This window comes from Perognathus longimembris, chromosome 9, assembly GCF_023159225.1.
Source record: "Perognathus longimembris pacificus isolate PPM17 chromosome 9, ASM2315922v1, whole genome shotgun sequence".
Taxonomy (NCBI): Eukaryota; Metazoa; Chordata; class Mammalia; order Rodentia; family Heteromyidae; genus Perognathus; species Perognathus longimembris.
In genome coordinates this window covers 63,088,003-63,105,544 of record NC_063169.1, presented here as the reverse complement: position 1 = coordinate 63,105,544, position 17,542 = coordinate 63,088,003, and the positions used below count along the sequence as shown (strand labels likewise).

The following is a 17,542-nucleotide window of genomic DNA, read 5'->3' as shown; positions in this document are numbered from 1 at the left end:
CGCCTGAGCAGTACGTGAGCATGGGGTACAGCCCTGCCGGGTAGAGAGACCCCTCCTCTCAGGAGCCCAGGCTCTCGGGTACAGGGTTGGGTCTGCCCTGCACACAGGGGTGCCGGCCCATAGCTAGATGCCTTTCCTCTCCAGCTTCCCTCTCCACCAGGCTACCGAGGGGCCTAGAAGGGATGAGCCACAGAGACCAAGCTGGCCCGGTGGCGGATGTCTGCGGCTCCAGCTTACCTGGACGTCATAGAGGAACTGGAAACGGCTTCTCTTATTCGCCGCGTCTCTCACGGCCCGGGCCAAGTCCACCGACCCCTTTCCCCCTGCCGACCAGTGGTAGCAGGGGACCGCATCAAAGGCGCCCGCACGCTTGGCGAGCTCGCACACCAAGTCAATCTCGGCACGGGTGTCGGTCCTGGTGATGACAACATTGTGGTTTTGCATCTGTGTTCACTTAGCCATGTTTTCAAAGAAAGACTAACCGTTTCTAAAGAACTCCGCTCCCTCGCGCGGAATATAATTCCAAACATCAGAAGTGGTCGCATTTTGTTTAAATAAATCAGACTTAAAGAGCAATATGGAAGAGGGAATCTTACGAACCCATGCAAATATTTTAAGTAGTGTTTTAAGGGCTTTTTTTTTTTGTGTGTGTGTGTTTTTTTTTAATCGGAAAAATTCCATACCATCTCCCTTTGATCCTTCCCAGTCGCTTAGACAGATATACTGAGTGGAATTTTGTAAAAAAACAAAACAAAACAAAACCAAAGGGAATGGTAATTCCCTAGATAAATTTCATTTCCCTACGAACATTTCAAGAAAACATGTGTTAAGATGAAACCAAACCCAGCCAGTAGGAAGAGCGGAGTCTCTTCTGTGGCCTTTGGTGAACACATCGGCCCTCGGGGCGGACCACGACACCACACGGAAAGCCACTGGCTCCACACTCACTTGAAGACATTCAGTGCCACCACCACCGGGACGCCGAAGAGCTGGGCGATCTGAATTTGTTTCTGCAGGTTACAGCAGCCGTCGGCCACCAGCTGAATGTTCTAGAAGGAAACCACACCCGAATTAGTGCCTCCCATCAAGATCTGCCAGACAGTTGGCCTCACCACTCTGGCAGGTTTGCCTTAAGGGTTTCAAAGAAGGCTCCCATTTGCCCTTTTTTTTTTTTTTAACCTTCAAGAAAGATGGCTGCAAGAAAAATGGAGGTGGTTCATCTGCAAAATCATGATGAAGACTATTGTGGGTCCAGGGATCTATTTGGGTGTCAAGCATGGAAACTTGGTGTGGAGCGGCCTGGGTGTTAGGTAGGACATAAGCCGGCTCCGGCAGCCTGGTAGGCTACAGGCACCTGGGAAGGTGATGAACCCTGTCTAGCTACTCCTGGCTTGAGTCCTTGGCGCCACCTGTGGAAGCTAACAGGTACTGCAACCAGTAAGTCAGTCTGCATAAACAGCCGAGTTTGTAAGTCCTCAGGCCCAACTGCCTGTCTTCCCAAAAATCAGGTTATTGGTTTTTTTTCTACCCCAATCACAGAAGCTGGACATGATGGTATATGTATATAATTCCAGCACTGGGGAGGCTCAAGGTTAAAGAAAGAGAGTTAGTTGAACGGCTTTTTACTCCTTTACCCCACCCCATTGACAAGCACAAGGCCACAGACAGAAGGCAGAACCATTGAGGGCCCATGGAAGCTAAAGACAGATATTTCAATGATGCCTCACTTAGGTAGCTGAATAGCTCCTCTCACCTCCTCTGTATATTCTTTCTTTAGAGGGACACCAGCAGTAACCTGAAATGAGAAGAAACAGAAATGAAGAAGAATCCCATGGAAACGCTTTCTCTAATGGAAAGAGTTCACACATCACAGTCACCCTTGCAGAAGAAACGCTGCTATCCTAACAGAAAGTGGTTCTCAGTGAAATCTGATGCGTCCCAATGTCAGTGAACCCGAAAAGCATCTGTGCAAACACGAAGCAATGCCACCCATCCCAGAACTCACTGGCATCCCTGTGTTCTTCAGGGAGGACCAGAGCCTCTGTCCCTCATGGCCACATGGCTATATACCCATGGCTCCCATTAGGGATGAACCTTAAGACAGAGTGGTTCCATGATAACCTCCCCCCCCCCCCAAAAAAAAAAAAGATGTTAGAAGTCACACCGTGGGCTGACTTGAACTAATGAAACTTGCAGGAAGGAGACATTCTAGTACATGCGAGGCATTTGAGCAGCCATGCTCATTTTCATGCTAAACCTCTCTCCAGGTTTTGGAGACGAGGAAGGAGGCGCGGAGACTTACGCTGGGTCCCCCTCCGTGCATCTTCAGGGCCCGCACGGTAGCCACCAGTACCACCACATTGGGTACCAGGCCGGAAGCTCGGCATTTGATGTTGAAGAATTTTTCCATGCCAATGTCAGCTCCAAAGCCGGCTTCGGTCACTGCGAGGGAGCAAGTTCGAAATGCGCTGTTAATTCCAGTATCCATACAAAAAAACAAATAAATTAAAAATTTCACATGTAGTTTCAAACTCTAAATACATCCTTTTCCCTCTTAGTACTACTATAGAATGACTATGGAATAGGTAGAATTTCATAGTATCCTCTTAACCAGAAACCAATTTTTTGGCTGTACTACCATGTTTCAAAATTTATGATTATTATCATTTTGCTAAGTTGGCAATATTAAAATTTATAAAATTGCTGTCCTAGTGATAGAACATTTGAGTTATTTCCAATATAAACAATGCTACACTGAAAAATATGTGTGCATACGAGCTTTAATCTCTTTCAAATTATATTTAGGAATAAATTCCCAAGGGTGAGCTTATGGAGCCAGAGGATATAAAAAAATTTTATGACCACTGATAGGATTTTGACAAATTACATAATATTCCTTTAAAAAATAACCACTTTGGAATGACTAGAGCTATAAGCCATTTTATCTTTTATTAGCTTTTCTTTGAACAAACTAGCAGAAGAATGATTTAAGGAAGGGCAGAAGGACTGGGGTTTGAACTCAGGGTACCCAGCTTGTTCCAGAATCCTTGCTGGGCTGTCACTCTACCATTTGAGCTATACCTTCAGCCCTGCTTTTTTTGCTGGTTATTTTGGAGTCAGAGCTTACAAAGCTTTCTGTTGGGACTAGTTTCAAACTATAGTGCTCGAGATCTCAGCCTCCAATTAACTAGGATTATAGGGTCACCAGTGCTCGGCTAGGACATTCTTTTCTATATAGTATTTGGGACCATTCTTAAGATTATACTAGTAATGGCCCAAACTAGGGACAGCTGTTGGCCTTACCATCCTTGCCATGGCAGAACAAACGTGACACTGGTGACATAATGGACACTAGACTTCCCTTAAAGGTCATGGGCTCCTGGTGCAGAGAAGATGGACAATAGCCAACTTTGGGGTCACATGGCAGGCTTCTGCAAGTTGGTATCACAGACAGGATCTCGAATTCCATCCCACTGGGCCACCCTGGTGGGTTAAATAAGCCCCATCTCCTCGTCCTCCTAGGACCTGCTGGGAGGATTGTATGGGAGCAACCTGCCTATGTAAAATAATATGCAAGTGCTTCCTGATACCTACCAAGTGCTCACAAAAATGGCTGGCATCACTAGGGCTGAAAGAACAATTGCCACTTGCTAGAAATCACATCTGCTCTTCAACATTGCTGACTTTTGCAGTGACCAGACATTTCCTCGGGGGTGGGGGGGCTGGGGGGGATGGGGAGTCTTAGGAGCACTACCATCAAGCACTTCCTGGAAGACTGATACACACACACACACACACACACACACACACACACACACACACACACACACGGGACACGGAAGGGAGAAGATGGGAAAGGGGAGGGCACAATGGGAGAGAGGAAAGAAGGTATTCTTGGGTAAAGGTTAGAGCAGGAACGGAGAGCAGCTGGTCAGGAAGAGGGGGAGAGCATCCCTCATGACCGGAGAAGCTATTATTTCCACCCTGAGGACTTTTCTCTGGTGGAAAACCCCACAGAGCAGGGTTCAAGGAGCCTTGTCCCCGCCAAGGTTGCTGCATTTGGAAGAGGTGTTTAAGGTCAACTGAGCCCGTTCTCCTTTCCTGCAGTTGGTGTGTACTTAGCCCCCTGGGCTCCCCTAGCTCCGGGCCCCCTGGGGGCTGGAGTCTTATCTGAGAGAGCAGCCGGGAAACACGGGAGGTGGGGGTAGGGAGGCATACTATCTGCGAACCAAATGGAAGTGAGCCACAGTAAGACACTCCTGCAAGCGCGTGAGCCACACACTGGCGTTTCTAATCCTTGAATCCCTTCGAAAAGACAAATGGAAGCTCAGATTCCCTTCCACAAGCTAGCGCTCCCCTTCCACCCCACCCCCACATTCCCCATCTCCCCAAGCTCCCATCACCCAAAGGAAAACAACCCAAGGGGTGCCAAGGGGTGCACACACAAAGCCCACGACTCCCCCACCCAAACCTCCAGCACACACCCTCCTTTCCCACTCCATACTCTGCCTCCGAGTTTTGGCTTTAGTAACTATTAAGTTTCCTGAAGGCCCCGTTCCCCACCCCTTTTACCATCTTATCATCTCCACCCTTCTGGAACATTGTTTTGGGGTCAGTTGTGGGACTTGAACTCAGGGCCTGGGTGCTATCCCTGAGCTCTCGAGCTCAAGGCTAGCACTCTACCACTTGGAGCCACAGCACCACTTTGTTTCCTGGTGGTTTATTGGAGAGAAGAGTCTCAGGCTCACCTGCTTAGGTTGCCTTTGAACTGTGATCCTCAGCTCTCAGTCCCCTGAGTAGCTAGAATCACAGATGTGAGCTGGCTGGCTGGCCACACAGTGGCTGGCTGGAACTTTCTCCTCTCCCACTGGCCAAGCCTCAGCCTGATGGCCCATTGCGGGCAGCTTGTCTCTTCTTGGGGACACTTGGTAGGGGAGCTACCTTTCCTGGCCCCGTCTCTCCTATTCTTCTGCTCTACATCCCACCCAGCTTGCCCTCCTCGTGGTCAGGTTTGCACAATTGGTGTCCACACACACAACATTCTAGACTATTCTGCCACAGCCTGCGTGCACGGCCTTGCCTTATTTACTGTGGCATCTCGGTGCCTAAGCATCCTCCCCCCAGCATGAATGAACAGAGCAAGATTCAGCAGCTGATCAGCACTGGAGATGATGGAGACAGACCCAAAAGAGAATTTAGCCGGGTGCTGGTGGCTCACATCTGTAATCCCAGCTACTCAGGAGACTGAGTTCTGAGGATCGAGGTTTGAAGCCAGCCTAGGCAGGAACGTCTGCGAGACTCATCTCCAGTTAACTACAAGCAAACCGGAAGTAGTGCTGTGTGGCTCCAAGTGGTAGAGTGCTAGCCTTGAGCAAAAGAACTCAGGGGTAGTGCCCAAGCCCTGATTTCAAACCCCACAACTGACAAACAAAAAGAATCTAAAATATGACTAGCCTTCCCGCATTATACTTCCCCCCCTTTTTTTTTCCTTCTAAGACCCAAATCGTTTTCATAAGAGGTAAAAATGTCACGTCTGGTAATCTTGTGACGCTGTCACCGACAGAGCTTAGTGAAGCTTGATTCAAATTGGAAACAAATGAGAAAAAGTGGTAATAAAGTGAACCTCAGTTAGGGGAAGGAAACAGGATATGGTTGCAAAGGTCCAGGGACTCTGGCTGCCAAATGCAAAGGAAATACAGAGGCAAATAATGTGCAGAAGGCAGAAGAAGTGCCAAACCCTCAGGCTTTGAAAGTGGTTCTGAAATAGCGCATGTAATCACTTTCATGTTTGTTTTCTCCTATCAGGCCGCCAAGGAAAACAGGCACCCTGAGGTGCAGTCAGTATTTATCATGAGGACACACCAGTCACTGGGAACTTAGAAGTCCACACTGGCGGAGCTGTGCATCTTTCCAGAGCTGATGGAAACACCCACCTCAGGTGAAGGTGGACAAATGATTTGTATTCTTTGTGTGTATGTGTGCCGGCACTGGATCTTGAACTCAGGACTAGGGCACTCTCCCTTAACTTTTTCCATCTTAGTTTTAATTTTTTAAATAGTTTATATAGGGCTGGGAATGTGGCCTAGTGGTAAAGTGTTTGCCTCATACACATGAAGCCCTGGGTTCGATTCCTCAGCACCACATACACAGAAAAAGCCGAAAGTGGCGCCGTGGCTCAAATGGTAGAGTGCTAGCTTTGAGCAAAAAGAAGCCAGGGAAAGTGCTCAGGCCCTGAGTTCAAGCCCCAGGACTGGCAAAAAACAAAACAAAATAAATTGTTTCTATAAAGGTGATGTACAGAGGTGTTACAGTTACACCAGTCAGATAAAGAGTACATTCATTTTAGACAATGTCATCCCTTCCCTTGCTTTCTCCCACTCTCCCTAACTTTTTAACTCAAGGCTGGCTGGCTTTGGGGTGATTACATGGAGATGAGAATCTCCTGGATTTGTCCGCCTGGCTTGGCTTTGAAGCGTGACCCTCAGATCTCAGCCTCCTGAGTGAGTGCTCATAGGTCACCCTCAATACCAGGTCCCAGTTCTGAAAAACTGAAAACTGCCAACATAGAAAATTAATAAGGTCCGTTTCCCCAGTGCTCTGAAATAAGTAACTCATTCCTTTATCATTTTTGCTGCCCATAAATTTTAAAAGAGGTAAGATCGAAGAATTTATTGAAGTTGAATCTAATCGAGATTTGTTCTTGAATCATGGAGCACGTCTACTTTAGCATGACCTAGCTTTCCTAAAAAGCATGGGCTGTAGTCTTCTGAAAGCCGCATATTTAATAAGGCTTACAATAAAACGTTTGCCACAATAGTTATTTCTCTTGGCAATCTGTCTTCTTTGTGTTATAGCTATCCAACTTACAACCCGAATGAAAACAGGAAATGCTGATCGGCACTCTCATTGTGGGAGCCCTGAAGTTAGGAGACAGTGAGCTCTACCACGGTCGAATGCAAACTTCAAAAGCTATCATCAGCTCCGCAACAGAGGGCCAAGAGGTCAGAGCTGGAAGGGACGAACACTTGGACAAATACGGTTAGCAAACCTTCACAGGAAACAGAGCTGCGGGTACTGAGGGAGGGGGTCAAGAGGTCTTCCATGATGACGGGGTCATCTAGAGTTCCAACGACAGCCACAAGAACACTCCAGCCAGCCACACAGACGGAAGGCACGCGTGGCATCCGTGGAGTGCTTGTTTGTGTGCTGATCCTGGGGCCTGAATTCAGGACATAGGTGCTATCCCTTGGTTGTTTTTTCCCCTAAAGTCGGGCACTCTAGCACTTGAGCCACACCTCCAGTTCTGGCTATTTGCTCCTCATTGGAGAGGAAGTCAGCTCGGGCTGGCTTCAATCACAACCTTCCAATCTGAGCCTCCCGAGTAACCAGGATTACAGGTGTGAGCACCAGCGCTGGGCTAGTTCAGTTGTTCTTGACCAGAGGCAGTTCCTTCATCGCGATGCGTGACATTTTTGGTTGTCACTGGCAACCAAAGGATGCTGCTAACTGCCTATCCTGTGCCAGAGAGCCACCTCCCCCTCCAAGAAGCAAAGCGTATTCCTCCCCAGGTGCCCACGGAGGACCAGCAGCACAAAGCAACTTCGTACTTTCTGTATGCTCCCTCTGAGAATATACAAAAGCAATGGATGCTAGACGAGTAAACTGTACACATCATGTACGTATCATGCTGTAACCTCAGACACTATGGGATCCTAGAATATGAATTATCTCAGGAAAAATTCCATGGGGGGGGGGTGGTGGTGGTGGGGGTGGCAGTACGACCGGGAAGTTTCTGGCCAAATAGTGAACAGGGAAGTGAACTGGTTTTATGACGAAGGGAGAGGGCTTAAACTCAGGGCCTGGGCACTGTCCCCGAGCTTTGCTCAAAGCCAGTGCTACCACCTGAGCCACAGCTCCATTTCTGGCTTTTTGATGGTTAACTGGAGATAAAGAGTATCACAGACTTTCCTGCCCAGGTTAGTTTTGAACGGTGATACTCAGAGGCATTGGTGCCCTGGCTAAAGGGAGTTTTATTGTGACATTTCCACACATATGTACAATGTTCCTCATACCACCTTTGCCCCCTCTATCACTCTCCATTATCCCAATGTCACTTTTTTTTTTTTTAAAGTCATGGAGCTTGTACCCAGGGCCTGGGTGCTGTTCCTGAGCTATTCAGCTCAAGGCTAGCACTCTACTACTTGGGCCACAGCGCCACTTCCAGTTTTCTGGTGGTTAATTGGAGGTTAAGAGTCTCGCAGACTTTCCTGCCCAGGCTGGCTTTGAACCACAATCCTTAGATCTCAGCCTCCTGAATAGCAATAGCTAGGATTACAGGCGTGTGCCACCAGTGCCCGGCTTCACTGTCACTTTCTTTTTTGCCAGTCCTGGGGCTTGAACTCAGGGCCTGAGCACTGTCCCTGGCTTCTTTTAGCTCAGGGCTAGCACTCTACCACTTGAGCCACAGCGCCACTTTTGGCCATTTTCTGTATATGTGGTGCTCAGGAATCGAACCCAGGGCTTCATGCATGCTAAGCAAGCCCTCTACCACTGAGCCACATTCCTAGCCCCACTGTCACCTTTTTAAACAACTCCAACTGCCTTCACTGTTCTCCTTTCATACATGCATTAAAATACTTCAACCACAGACACGCTCCCCATCCACCTGAACAAGCCACTTCCACTGCCCTGGAAGACAGGCTAGGTTCCAGGGGAAACCACTGAGAAATCTCATGGTGGGAGTCATCCTGTTAGCAGAGAGAAAGTGTTACCCCGCTTAGATCTCTCTCTGTCTCTGTCTCTGTCTCTCTCCCTCTCCTTTTCCAGAGAGTTTCAGACAGTACAGAGTGGAGGTCTTCTATACAACCTACCATATCCTGGGTTTCCCTCTCCTCTTCCCAAGTCCCAACCCTCTGATCTTGGGGCGTCTCTGGATCGTGGTCCATACTTCCTCTTCCTGGGTGCATAAACATGAATGGACTGCAGTGTTCCTTCTGCGCCACGCACCCAGTTCTGCGCGCCATCTCTAGAGTAGCCTTCAAGTAGGTAGTAGAGAAAAGGAGGCGGGGGGGGGGGGGGAAGGGCAGGGGACAAGAACCAACTCGGGTCACAGATAGCACACGACAAAGAGCCATCCAAACCCAGGCCAGCGGGAGCCGGCAACCGGGTACACTCAGCTATTCCGAAGCCACTATCTCCATTAATTCTCATTCTTATTGCATTACAGCAGAGGATGGGCAACAAATTTTATTAGCATCAGCATGACGCAACATCATCTAACTTAATTCCACATAGGCTTTCAAAGGTCAGGTTCTGGAAGTTACTGGCACCATGGCAACTTTTTTTTTTTAAATATATTTTTATTATCAAACTGAATTACAGAGAGGTTACAGTTTCATACATTGGGCATTAGATACATTTCTTGTACTGTTACCTCGTCCCTCACTCCCCCCTCCCCCCTCCCTCTTTCCCTTCCCCCTCCCATCATGGCAACTTTTAATTAGGAAATCCTGTTCCTAAGATTTTCATTTTATTTTGTGACGTTTTCAATATATAAAAAGGAATATATGGGCAGTAATAAGAAGGGAATGCACGAAATCCAGGAAGGTTACATTTCCAAAGGCGAGGCACAGAAGCAAATGGAGCCAGTGACAGCCCACGAGCTCCATCTAACCATTTACTAGCCTAATGCCCCATGGAACACAATGGAAGCCAGGCTGCCCACTGAAACAGGTTGCAATGACTTACCACTTCCTTCCTTCCCTCCTTCTCCTCTTCTCTCCTTCCCTTCCTTCCTTCCTGATGATTGTGGTATGCGGGATTCAACTCAGGGCCTCTTGCCTGCTAGGTTGCTCTACCACCTGAGCCATCTCCCTAGTCCCATTTTATGTTTTTCTTCTGAGAATCAAGTTAGGGGCTACTTATGGCCATCGTGAGCTACTTTAGTGACCCATGTCATGCCGATCAGTGGGGCCTCATCCCAGCGTGTGCGGAGGCAGAAGCAGGAGGATAACCAGCGGGAGGGAGGCTAGCCCACCCAGATTCCACAACAAGCTCCAGGCCGCGATGGACTGTCCGGCGAAACCTTGTCTCAACAAACAAACCGGCAATCCCAACAGAAAAAAAAAAAAGACGTAGGAGACCATTTTCAAGAAACACATCAGTAAGAGCGCTACCCCAGGGCCTTTGTCCCACAAGACCTTTCTCCAAACACTGCTGCTGAAGGACCAAGCCTCCGCCAGACACTACTAGGACAGAAAATTCCCAGCAAACCCTAAAACGCACAGAGTAGCAACATGTTCAAGTTTCAGTGCCGCTGGGTTTCATGAGCAATGGCTATTTTTCAATCTGTGTACATTAACAGTGTCTACTTATCGCGCGCGTGCGTGCGTGTGTGTGTGTGTGTGTGTGTGCGCGCGCGTGTGTGCGCACGCACGAGTTGGTACTGGAGCTTGAAACCAGAGTCTGGGCTCTGTCCCTTGGCTTTATTGTTCAAGGCTGGAGCTCTGCCTCTTGAGCGACGGCTCTACCTCTGACTTTTTGCTAGTTAATTAGTGAAGACTCTCGTGGACTTTCCTGCCTGGGCTAGCGTTAAACTGTGATCCTCAGATCTCATCCTGCCGAGTAGGCAGGATTACAACAGGTGTGAGCCGGGGGTACCTGGCTGACACTCCCAGGAGGTAGGGGTACGAGGGGAGGAGGAAGGGGAGGAGGGAGGGGAGGAGGGAGGGGAGGAGGGAGGCAGCCCCAGGCTCCAGGAAAGGCCTCTGTTCTCCTGCAGTGTTAGGCTTTCGGACTAAAGAACAGGCTTCATGATTAGCGCTTCCCTGAGCTCTCAGGCAACCTCCAGCCAGGCTCTAATAACTCAGCACTTACCCTTGATTTAATTACGGGCAAGATGACTCAAGCAAAAACCTCCTGAGTATGAAAGCGGAGCCCAGGATTAGCTCAGTGTTTTTATACAATGTCAACAGGGAGAAGGCCCGGAGCAATCCGGATCAGAAGCTTTGAAACCTCTGAAACTCAAGGGTTTTCCCTGCCTACTTCCCCTCCCCTCCTCTCCCCTCCCCTCCCCTCCCCTCCCTCCCCTCTCCTCCCTTCCTAAAAGTGGATGAAATTATTGCAATGTTTAGTTTGGTCTGGTTTGCCTCTACAAAAATGAGGCGTATTTACAATTTCATAGTAATAAAAATGGAGAGGGAGGACAGGCGAGCCAGTATGTGGGCCCCCCCCCCCCCAGAGACGGCCACAGCTTCTGAGGGAAGATTTATCACCTGCCTCCAAAGGACTGGGGCCAAGGCAGGCGCGAGATGCGGCTGCCATGCTGAGGCTCAAGGTCAGACAGGAATTTTAGGAGAGAGTTATGGTTTTAATGTGGTTTGCCCCCTCCTTCTGCTGAAATAAAAAAGAAAAGAAACCCCAACTCATGTTAGGATTTAATCTCCAGGCATAAGAGGTAGAAACTATGGAATTGTAGGGGGTGATGGAGATTAGATAAGGTCATCAAGGTGGAGAAGCCACGACTGAAGAAAGGGTGGGAGGGAGGAGGGGACGGGAGAGAGACACAGATGCGGGGGGAGGGGGAATAAGGTACAATGCCACCTACAGACTCTGACAGAACTCACTGTTGCCCATCTTTCCCGAGCCAGGTGTTCTTTAAGAGTCTAAGAAGAATTTGCAGCCATTCTGCCACTCAACAAAATGTCTATACACACAGACCCCCTAAATACACATTTCAGGGCCACCAGATCTCTTCACAGATTTCTGGGGGTTTTGACCCTCCCTGAGAGGACCCTTGGCTTCAAGGATGACGTGCCCACAAGAGGGAAGGTCTTTGTCTGAAAACTGGTCCCAAAATGAATTAAGAAGCTGGGCACTGGTAGCTCACCCCTGTCACCCCAGCTACTTAAAGGAAGCTGAGATCTGAGGATCAAGGCTTGAAGCCAGCTTCAGCAGAAAAGCCCGTGAGACGTTTATTCCCAATAACCACAAAAGGCACCGAGTAGAGCTCTGGTTCAAGTGGTAGAGTGCCAAACTTGAGCAACAGAGCTCAGGGACAGTGCCCAGGCCCAGAGTTCAAGCCCCACGACCAGCCAAAAAGAACCAACAGCTCATTTTCTAGATGACAGTGTCCATAGGGGGTCACACCCACAGGCTAAGGTCACCCAGAGAGCCAGCCTGTCTCGTGTACAAAACAATGTTGATGATGTCATCAACATATACCATTAAAGGTATTTTGCCAAAATGATATACATATTCTGTAAATGTGTCTTCCTGACAACCTAAGGCCTGGTCCCGAGGCAGAGAGAGCAGTCAGCATAAAGCAGAGAGCTTCCTTGCAGAGTAGATGCCTTCAAATCACCACTTAAGCAGACCAATTTTTCAATGTCCGCCCTTCCCCAGCTCCCTCGGCCATTAAGCTCTACCATTACGCGTGATCAATGGAGCAAATCCATCCAGACAGCATGTCTAGCCATTCTCCACATGGATTCGGTACCGGAGAAGCAAAGGCCATGACTGCGGTATTCTACACAGACCTCTGAGGCATGGAATTACATAAATCCCTACTTGATCCGGACTTTATGTCTATACAGAATTCTCAAAATGGGTCTCGATAACCTGGAATAAACTTGGTGATGTCATTGCAGAGAGGTGCAGAGCTGGGATTGATTTGGCTCCCCCCCCCCACACCCCGCCTTCACTTCGTGAATGATGTACTTTATCCCTATCATGACGCCATGTTTGGTTTCTGTTAGCCTACAGCCTTGCTGTTGTGGGTAACATTGGGGCTGGCAACAATAGAGAAAACTTTATGCATTCTACCTTCATAGCAGGGGCAAAATATCTACAATTCTTCCTAGGGAAATGTCCAGGTCTACTGGTTGGAATCTCCTCTCCGTGAAGTCACTAAAGCGTATCAGGATCTCAGGAAGAGAAGACAGATATCCATTTACGTTACAGATGCAGCACTCGATAGTTTACTCCACGGATGCCGGGCTAGCTTTGTTCTGATCACCACTGCATCCTCGGCTCCGAGAAGCAAGCTCTGTGTACGGGAGGTGTAAACCAGACCTAAGACTTCCCTGGTACTGAAGTCACCTACGAAGACTGATCTAAAGGAGTATGTCTCACGTGAAAACCATCACAGCCAGGTGCCAGGGGCTCACACCTGTAGTATTAATTACTTAGGAGGCTGAGATCTGAAAATCGCAGTTCAAAGCAAGCCCAGGCAAAGTCTGTATGACCAAAAAAGATGGAAGTAGAGGTGTGGCTCAAGTGATAGAATGCCAGCCTTCAGTGAGAAAGCTAAGGGACAGCACCTCGGACCTGATTTCAAGCCTTAGTACTGGCATAACACAACACAACAACATCGATATTCCATAAAAGGTCAAGGTAAAAGCAATGACTCACCCACAAATCCTTCCTCACCGACCAGCTTCAGGGCGATTTTATCCGCCAACACAGAAGAGTTGCCATGAGCAATGTTAGCGAAGGGGCCGGCATGCACGAACACAGGGGTGCCCTGCAGGAAGTGAAAGCAAAGCTCAATGAGGACACACAGGTGCCCAGGTGTGGAGCATCACAGACCTCCTGGAGTCACTTTGGTTTGTGCTGTAAATTCGAAACACAGTGTCTCTCAAAGAGAAAAACACACGGACTCCTTCAAACACCAAATTCCTATGCATCCCAGGACAAGGACAGTATTAGTCTACATTCTTCAATATATTTGTTGTTGTTGGTGGTGGTCATGGGGTTTGAACTCTGGGCCTGGGTGCTATTCCTGTGCTTGTCAGCTGAATGAAGGCTAGCGCTCTACCACTTGAGACACAGCGCCACTTCCGGTTTTCTGGAGGCTAACTGGAGATAAGAGTCTCATGGACTTTCCTACCTGGGCTGGCTTTGAACCTCAATCCTCAGATCTCAGCCTCCTGAATAGCTAGATTATAGGCATGAGCCACCAGCGCCCAGCTATTCTTCAATATTTTTGCCACTGAGAAATTAGTCAATTTAAGAGCGGGCTTTCCTGGCAAGCACAAGGCCTTGAGTTCAAGCTCAAGGGCGCACATGCGTGCGTACACACACATACACACACACACACAACAACAACAACAAAAACTCCAATAAAGCAACAACAAAAATGAAATCAGTCAAATTAAAGTAAAATTTAAACAGCATATAAATCAATACAATTAATGAATTGTGGAAATCATGGCAGACCAACTACATAAAGATTAAGTTTAGGTTGTTTTTAGTTTTCTTCATAATGTTCTTTCCTAATCTTAAGAAGTATTAAGTCTCATCATTTAATTAAATATATTAGAAATCTGGTGTTCTTAAGAATAATGCAGGCAAAGAAGAATTTTACTTACAGTAAAGTATTAATATAGTTCTTATTAATAAGAAAGAAAAGAAAAACCAATACAAAGGACTCCTCAAAAGCTTCAGGTTTTAGCAGGATGCTGCTGGCTCATGCCTATAATCCTAGCTACTCAGAAGGCGGAGATCTGAAGATTGCAGTGTGAAGCCAAACTGGGCAGAAAAATCCCTGTGATTCTCATCTCCACTTAATAAGCACAAAGCCAGAAGCGGAAGTGTGACTCAAGTGGTAGAGTGCCGTCCTTCAGTGAAAGAACTAAGCAAGATTGTGAAGCCCTGAGTTCAAGTCCCAATACCAGGGTGTACACACACACACACACACACACACACACACACACACCCTACAAAAACCATTTTAGACTTTAATGTTCTAAACATAAGTAGTGACTATACTCATTTGAAATGCCATTTTCTTTACCAATGTCAACAGGCTTTAGCTGTAGGTGAAAGAATTTTACACGTAGGCCCCATCAGAGCCTTCAGGGGCTGTGCTCATGGGGGTCAAGGGCTCGCTCCACCTGTGAACACACAGGCTCTCCGCCAGGAGTGGAGGGCGGGGATGGGAGGGGCTGGGGATCCAGAAACCCTGGAACACGCCCGCCACAGGTGACTAGCTGCACATAGTTCAAAGACCAGGGCAAGGTGAACGAAAGCAGGAAGAGCGTTCCAGGAGGGTCACCTCTGGAAAGAAAGAGTTTCTCAGTGGGCTTTCTTTACTCTTCCTCTTGTAGCCACCAGGAGGGAGAAGAGCTCTGAGGCGGCCAGGTGACGTGTGGGGATCCAGCGAGGACCCTGACGCTCAGGGGATGTGTTTCATAGGCAATCTACGCGCACGGACTTCCAGCTCCCGGCCACGTCTCGCCTCTATCAGGAAACATTTCCGGGACCTGCAGGAAATGCTGTGGAGAAGGTCTGAGCCTCCGTTCCCCTCCTCCCCTTGGCCATCTGGGCACACTGTGGCTGCTATGGAGGAGAATAAGAGCGGCTGGCAAAGCACAAGGAGGACAAGGTCACGCGCTCGACCGCCGATCGCGGCTGGCCGGCTGTCCTCCTTGCGGACTGCCGTCGGTGACAAAGGCCCCGCTCTCCAGGGGACGTAGGGGACCACCTGCCTGAGTCACCACCACGCTTTCGTCCCCAGATAACCCCGCCCCATGGCCACAAAATCCAAAGCAATACGTCGATTAGAGAAAGACACAAGAGAGATGTTTATCTTTTACAGGACCAGTCTTATTTTCGAGGCTACGGGACTAACCCCTTAGCCAAAGCGTCTGCGGGTTGACATTTGCATTTCCCGTTCATAAACAATAGTGCGATGCGACGCTCTGATACGCGCGACGCGCGTGTTACGGAACGAGGGTGCGCAGCCTGGGCCTGCAGCCCTGCCAAGGTCCCATTGGGAGCTGGTGAAACCCTTAGGTGGGGCCGAAGCTGAGGGCCTAGCTGCCTGGACGGTTGACGTTCAGAGCCAGACCAGACAGACAGACAGACAGACAGACGGAGTCTTATCTCCAATGAATGAGCAAGAAGCGGGAAGGGAAGGTGTGGCTCACGTCGTAGAGGGCCAGCCCTGAGTGCAAAGGCCCAGCATGAATGAGTCTTGAGTTCCAGCCCCGGCACTGGTGCAAACACCAGTCTCTTCAGGTCCTGTCTGTGGGGAGGGCAGGTGTGTTCTCACCACGGAGCACACACACCTAAAAGCACCAGGCCCACCAAGTATGGAAGGCTGGGGTGAGCCAGGGGGCAAGGGTACAGAGCGGGTCCCCGAAGGCAGAACCCAGCGCTGCCCCCGAGTGCCGAGAGCAGGCGACCTTGACCATGCCATCAGATCCAAGCGGAGGCCCCAAGGACTCGGGGGTCCTGGCCCTAGTTCTCTGTCCTCTTGGCTGGACGGGCCGTGGGGGTCACAGGTCACGGAGTGGCTGCTGGGCTCTAGAACGGTGCACACCAGAGCTGGCCTGCATGCCGAGGAGATGCTTGGGGACAGAGGACCTGGTTGCAGGGCCCCTGCCCCGGCTCACAGACACCCGTGAGCCGCGCCCACAGCTGCCATGTTGGCTGTGATCTGTGGCTCCCAGCTCTCTCTGCCCAAGCCCTTCAGATGGGAAACACTTCCCACCCAAGAGTCTCTGCACAAGGTTCCCCTCCTGCCCCCCACCTGGGATGTATTTCCTCAAGCGCGTGTTCACCACAGCCTCAGTTTACCTATTCAGGTAGTACCTGAGCAGGCAGGCAGGCAGGCAGGTCACAAAGAGAAGCACCTCACCGTGCCACTGTGACCCTCATTCCCTTTCAACTTCCTCCTTCAGCCCTCGCCACCCAGTCACATGATCATGCACTTCTTGGTCTGCTAACTGCCACACCCACCTCATCCAGGCTTCAGGCAGGGACTGTGGGCCCTGGCAGGACTTAGCACTTCCCATCCTACTGCTCCACAGCAGGTACTTCATCAATCGTCTTTATAATAACCCTGCTGGGTTAGTTGATACTTAGTACCATTGTACCTCAGGCCGGGCTGTTTCAAGACTCTGTCCAGGTCACAGACGTAAACAGCACAGCAGACATGCAAACCTGGTTGTCTATTGGCTGAATAAATGGACGGATAGTCCCCATCTTTCTGCCGTGTTCAGAACGGTGGCCCTCTCTGTACACCTTTCCCTGCCTTCCACTCACTGAACGTTGAGGACAAATGGCCACTGCCGGCATACGTTTTCCCCCAATTCTATGGCCAGTGACCTCCAGAAGGGAGTCAAAAATGGACTCTGGTGGAAATATTTATACCATGGTAATTGGTAAATGCTACAACAAGGGATTTCCCCAGGAACTGGGGAAATAAATACCAGTCCATCACCCTTACACCCCACTCCTGGCCTTCCACTGGAGTCTCTGCTCAACCTACACCACAGATACCTCCCTGCTTGGGTTCAAACTCTAGCATCTCCTTGCGGGGGGGGGGGGGGGAAGGAATTAGACAACCCCTCAAGTAAATGAGTATGCTTGAGTGACTAGAACACTGGATTAAAGTAGAAGCATCTTGGTTGTAAAATTTCAGTTCAATAAAAAGAAAAATGTCAACGTTTGCAAACACAGTATCATCAAAGCAAAGCACAACACACTTTCCTGAAAAACATGTCTCAGTGTTTACTGTATTTTATTATGGAAACAC

At 49.1% G+C, this 17,542-nt stretch overlaps 1 protein-coding gene across 1 annotated transcript in view; it reads right to left on the bottom strand.

Moving 5' to 3' along the window:
- Mthfd1l (methylenetetrahydrofolate dehydrogenase (NADP+ dependent) 1 like) overlaps positions 1-17,542 on the bottom strand; it is a 118,645-nt gene that overhangs the window by 47,219 nt on the left and 53,884 nt on the right. The window contains exons 20-24 of the mRNA XM_048354286.1: positions 13,411-13,522; positions 2,303-2,442; positions 1,754-1,795; positions 949-1,049; positions 238-415 (exon numbers count right to left, since the gene is read on the bottom strand). Coding sequence (XP_048210243.1) covers positions 238-415; positions 949-1,049; positions 1,754-1,795; positions 2,303-2,442; positions 13,411-13,522 — 573 coding nt within the window. The remainder of the gene's footprint in view (positions 1-237; positions 416-948; positions 1,050-1,753; positions 1,796-2,302; positions 2,443-13,410; positions 13,523-17,542) is intronic.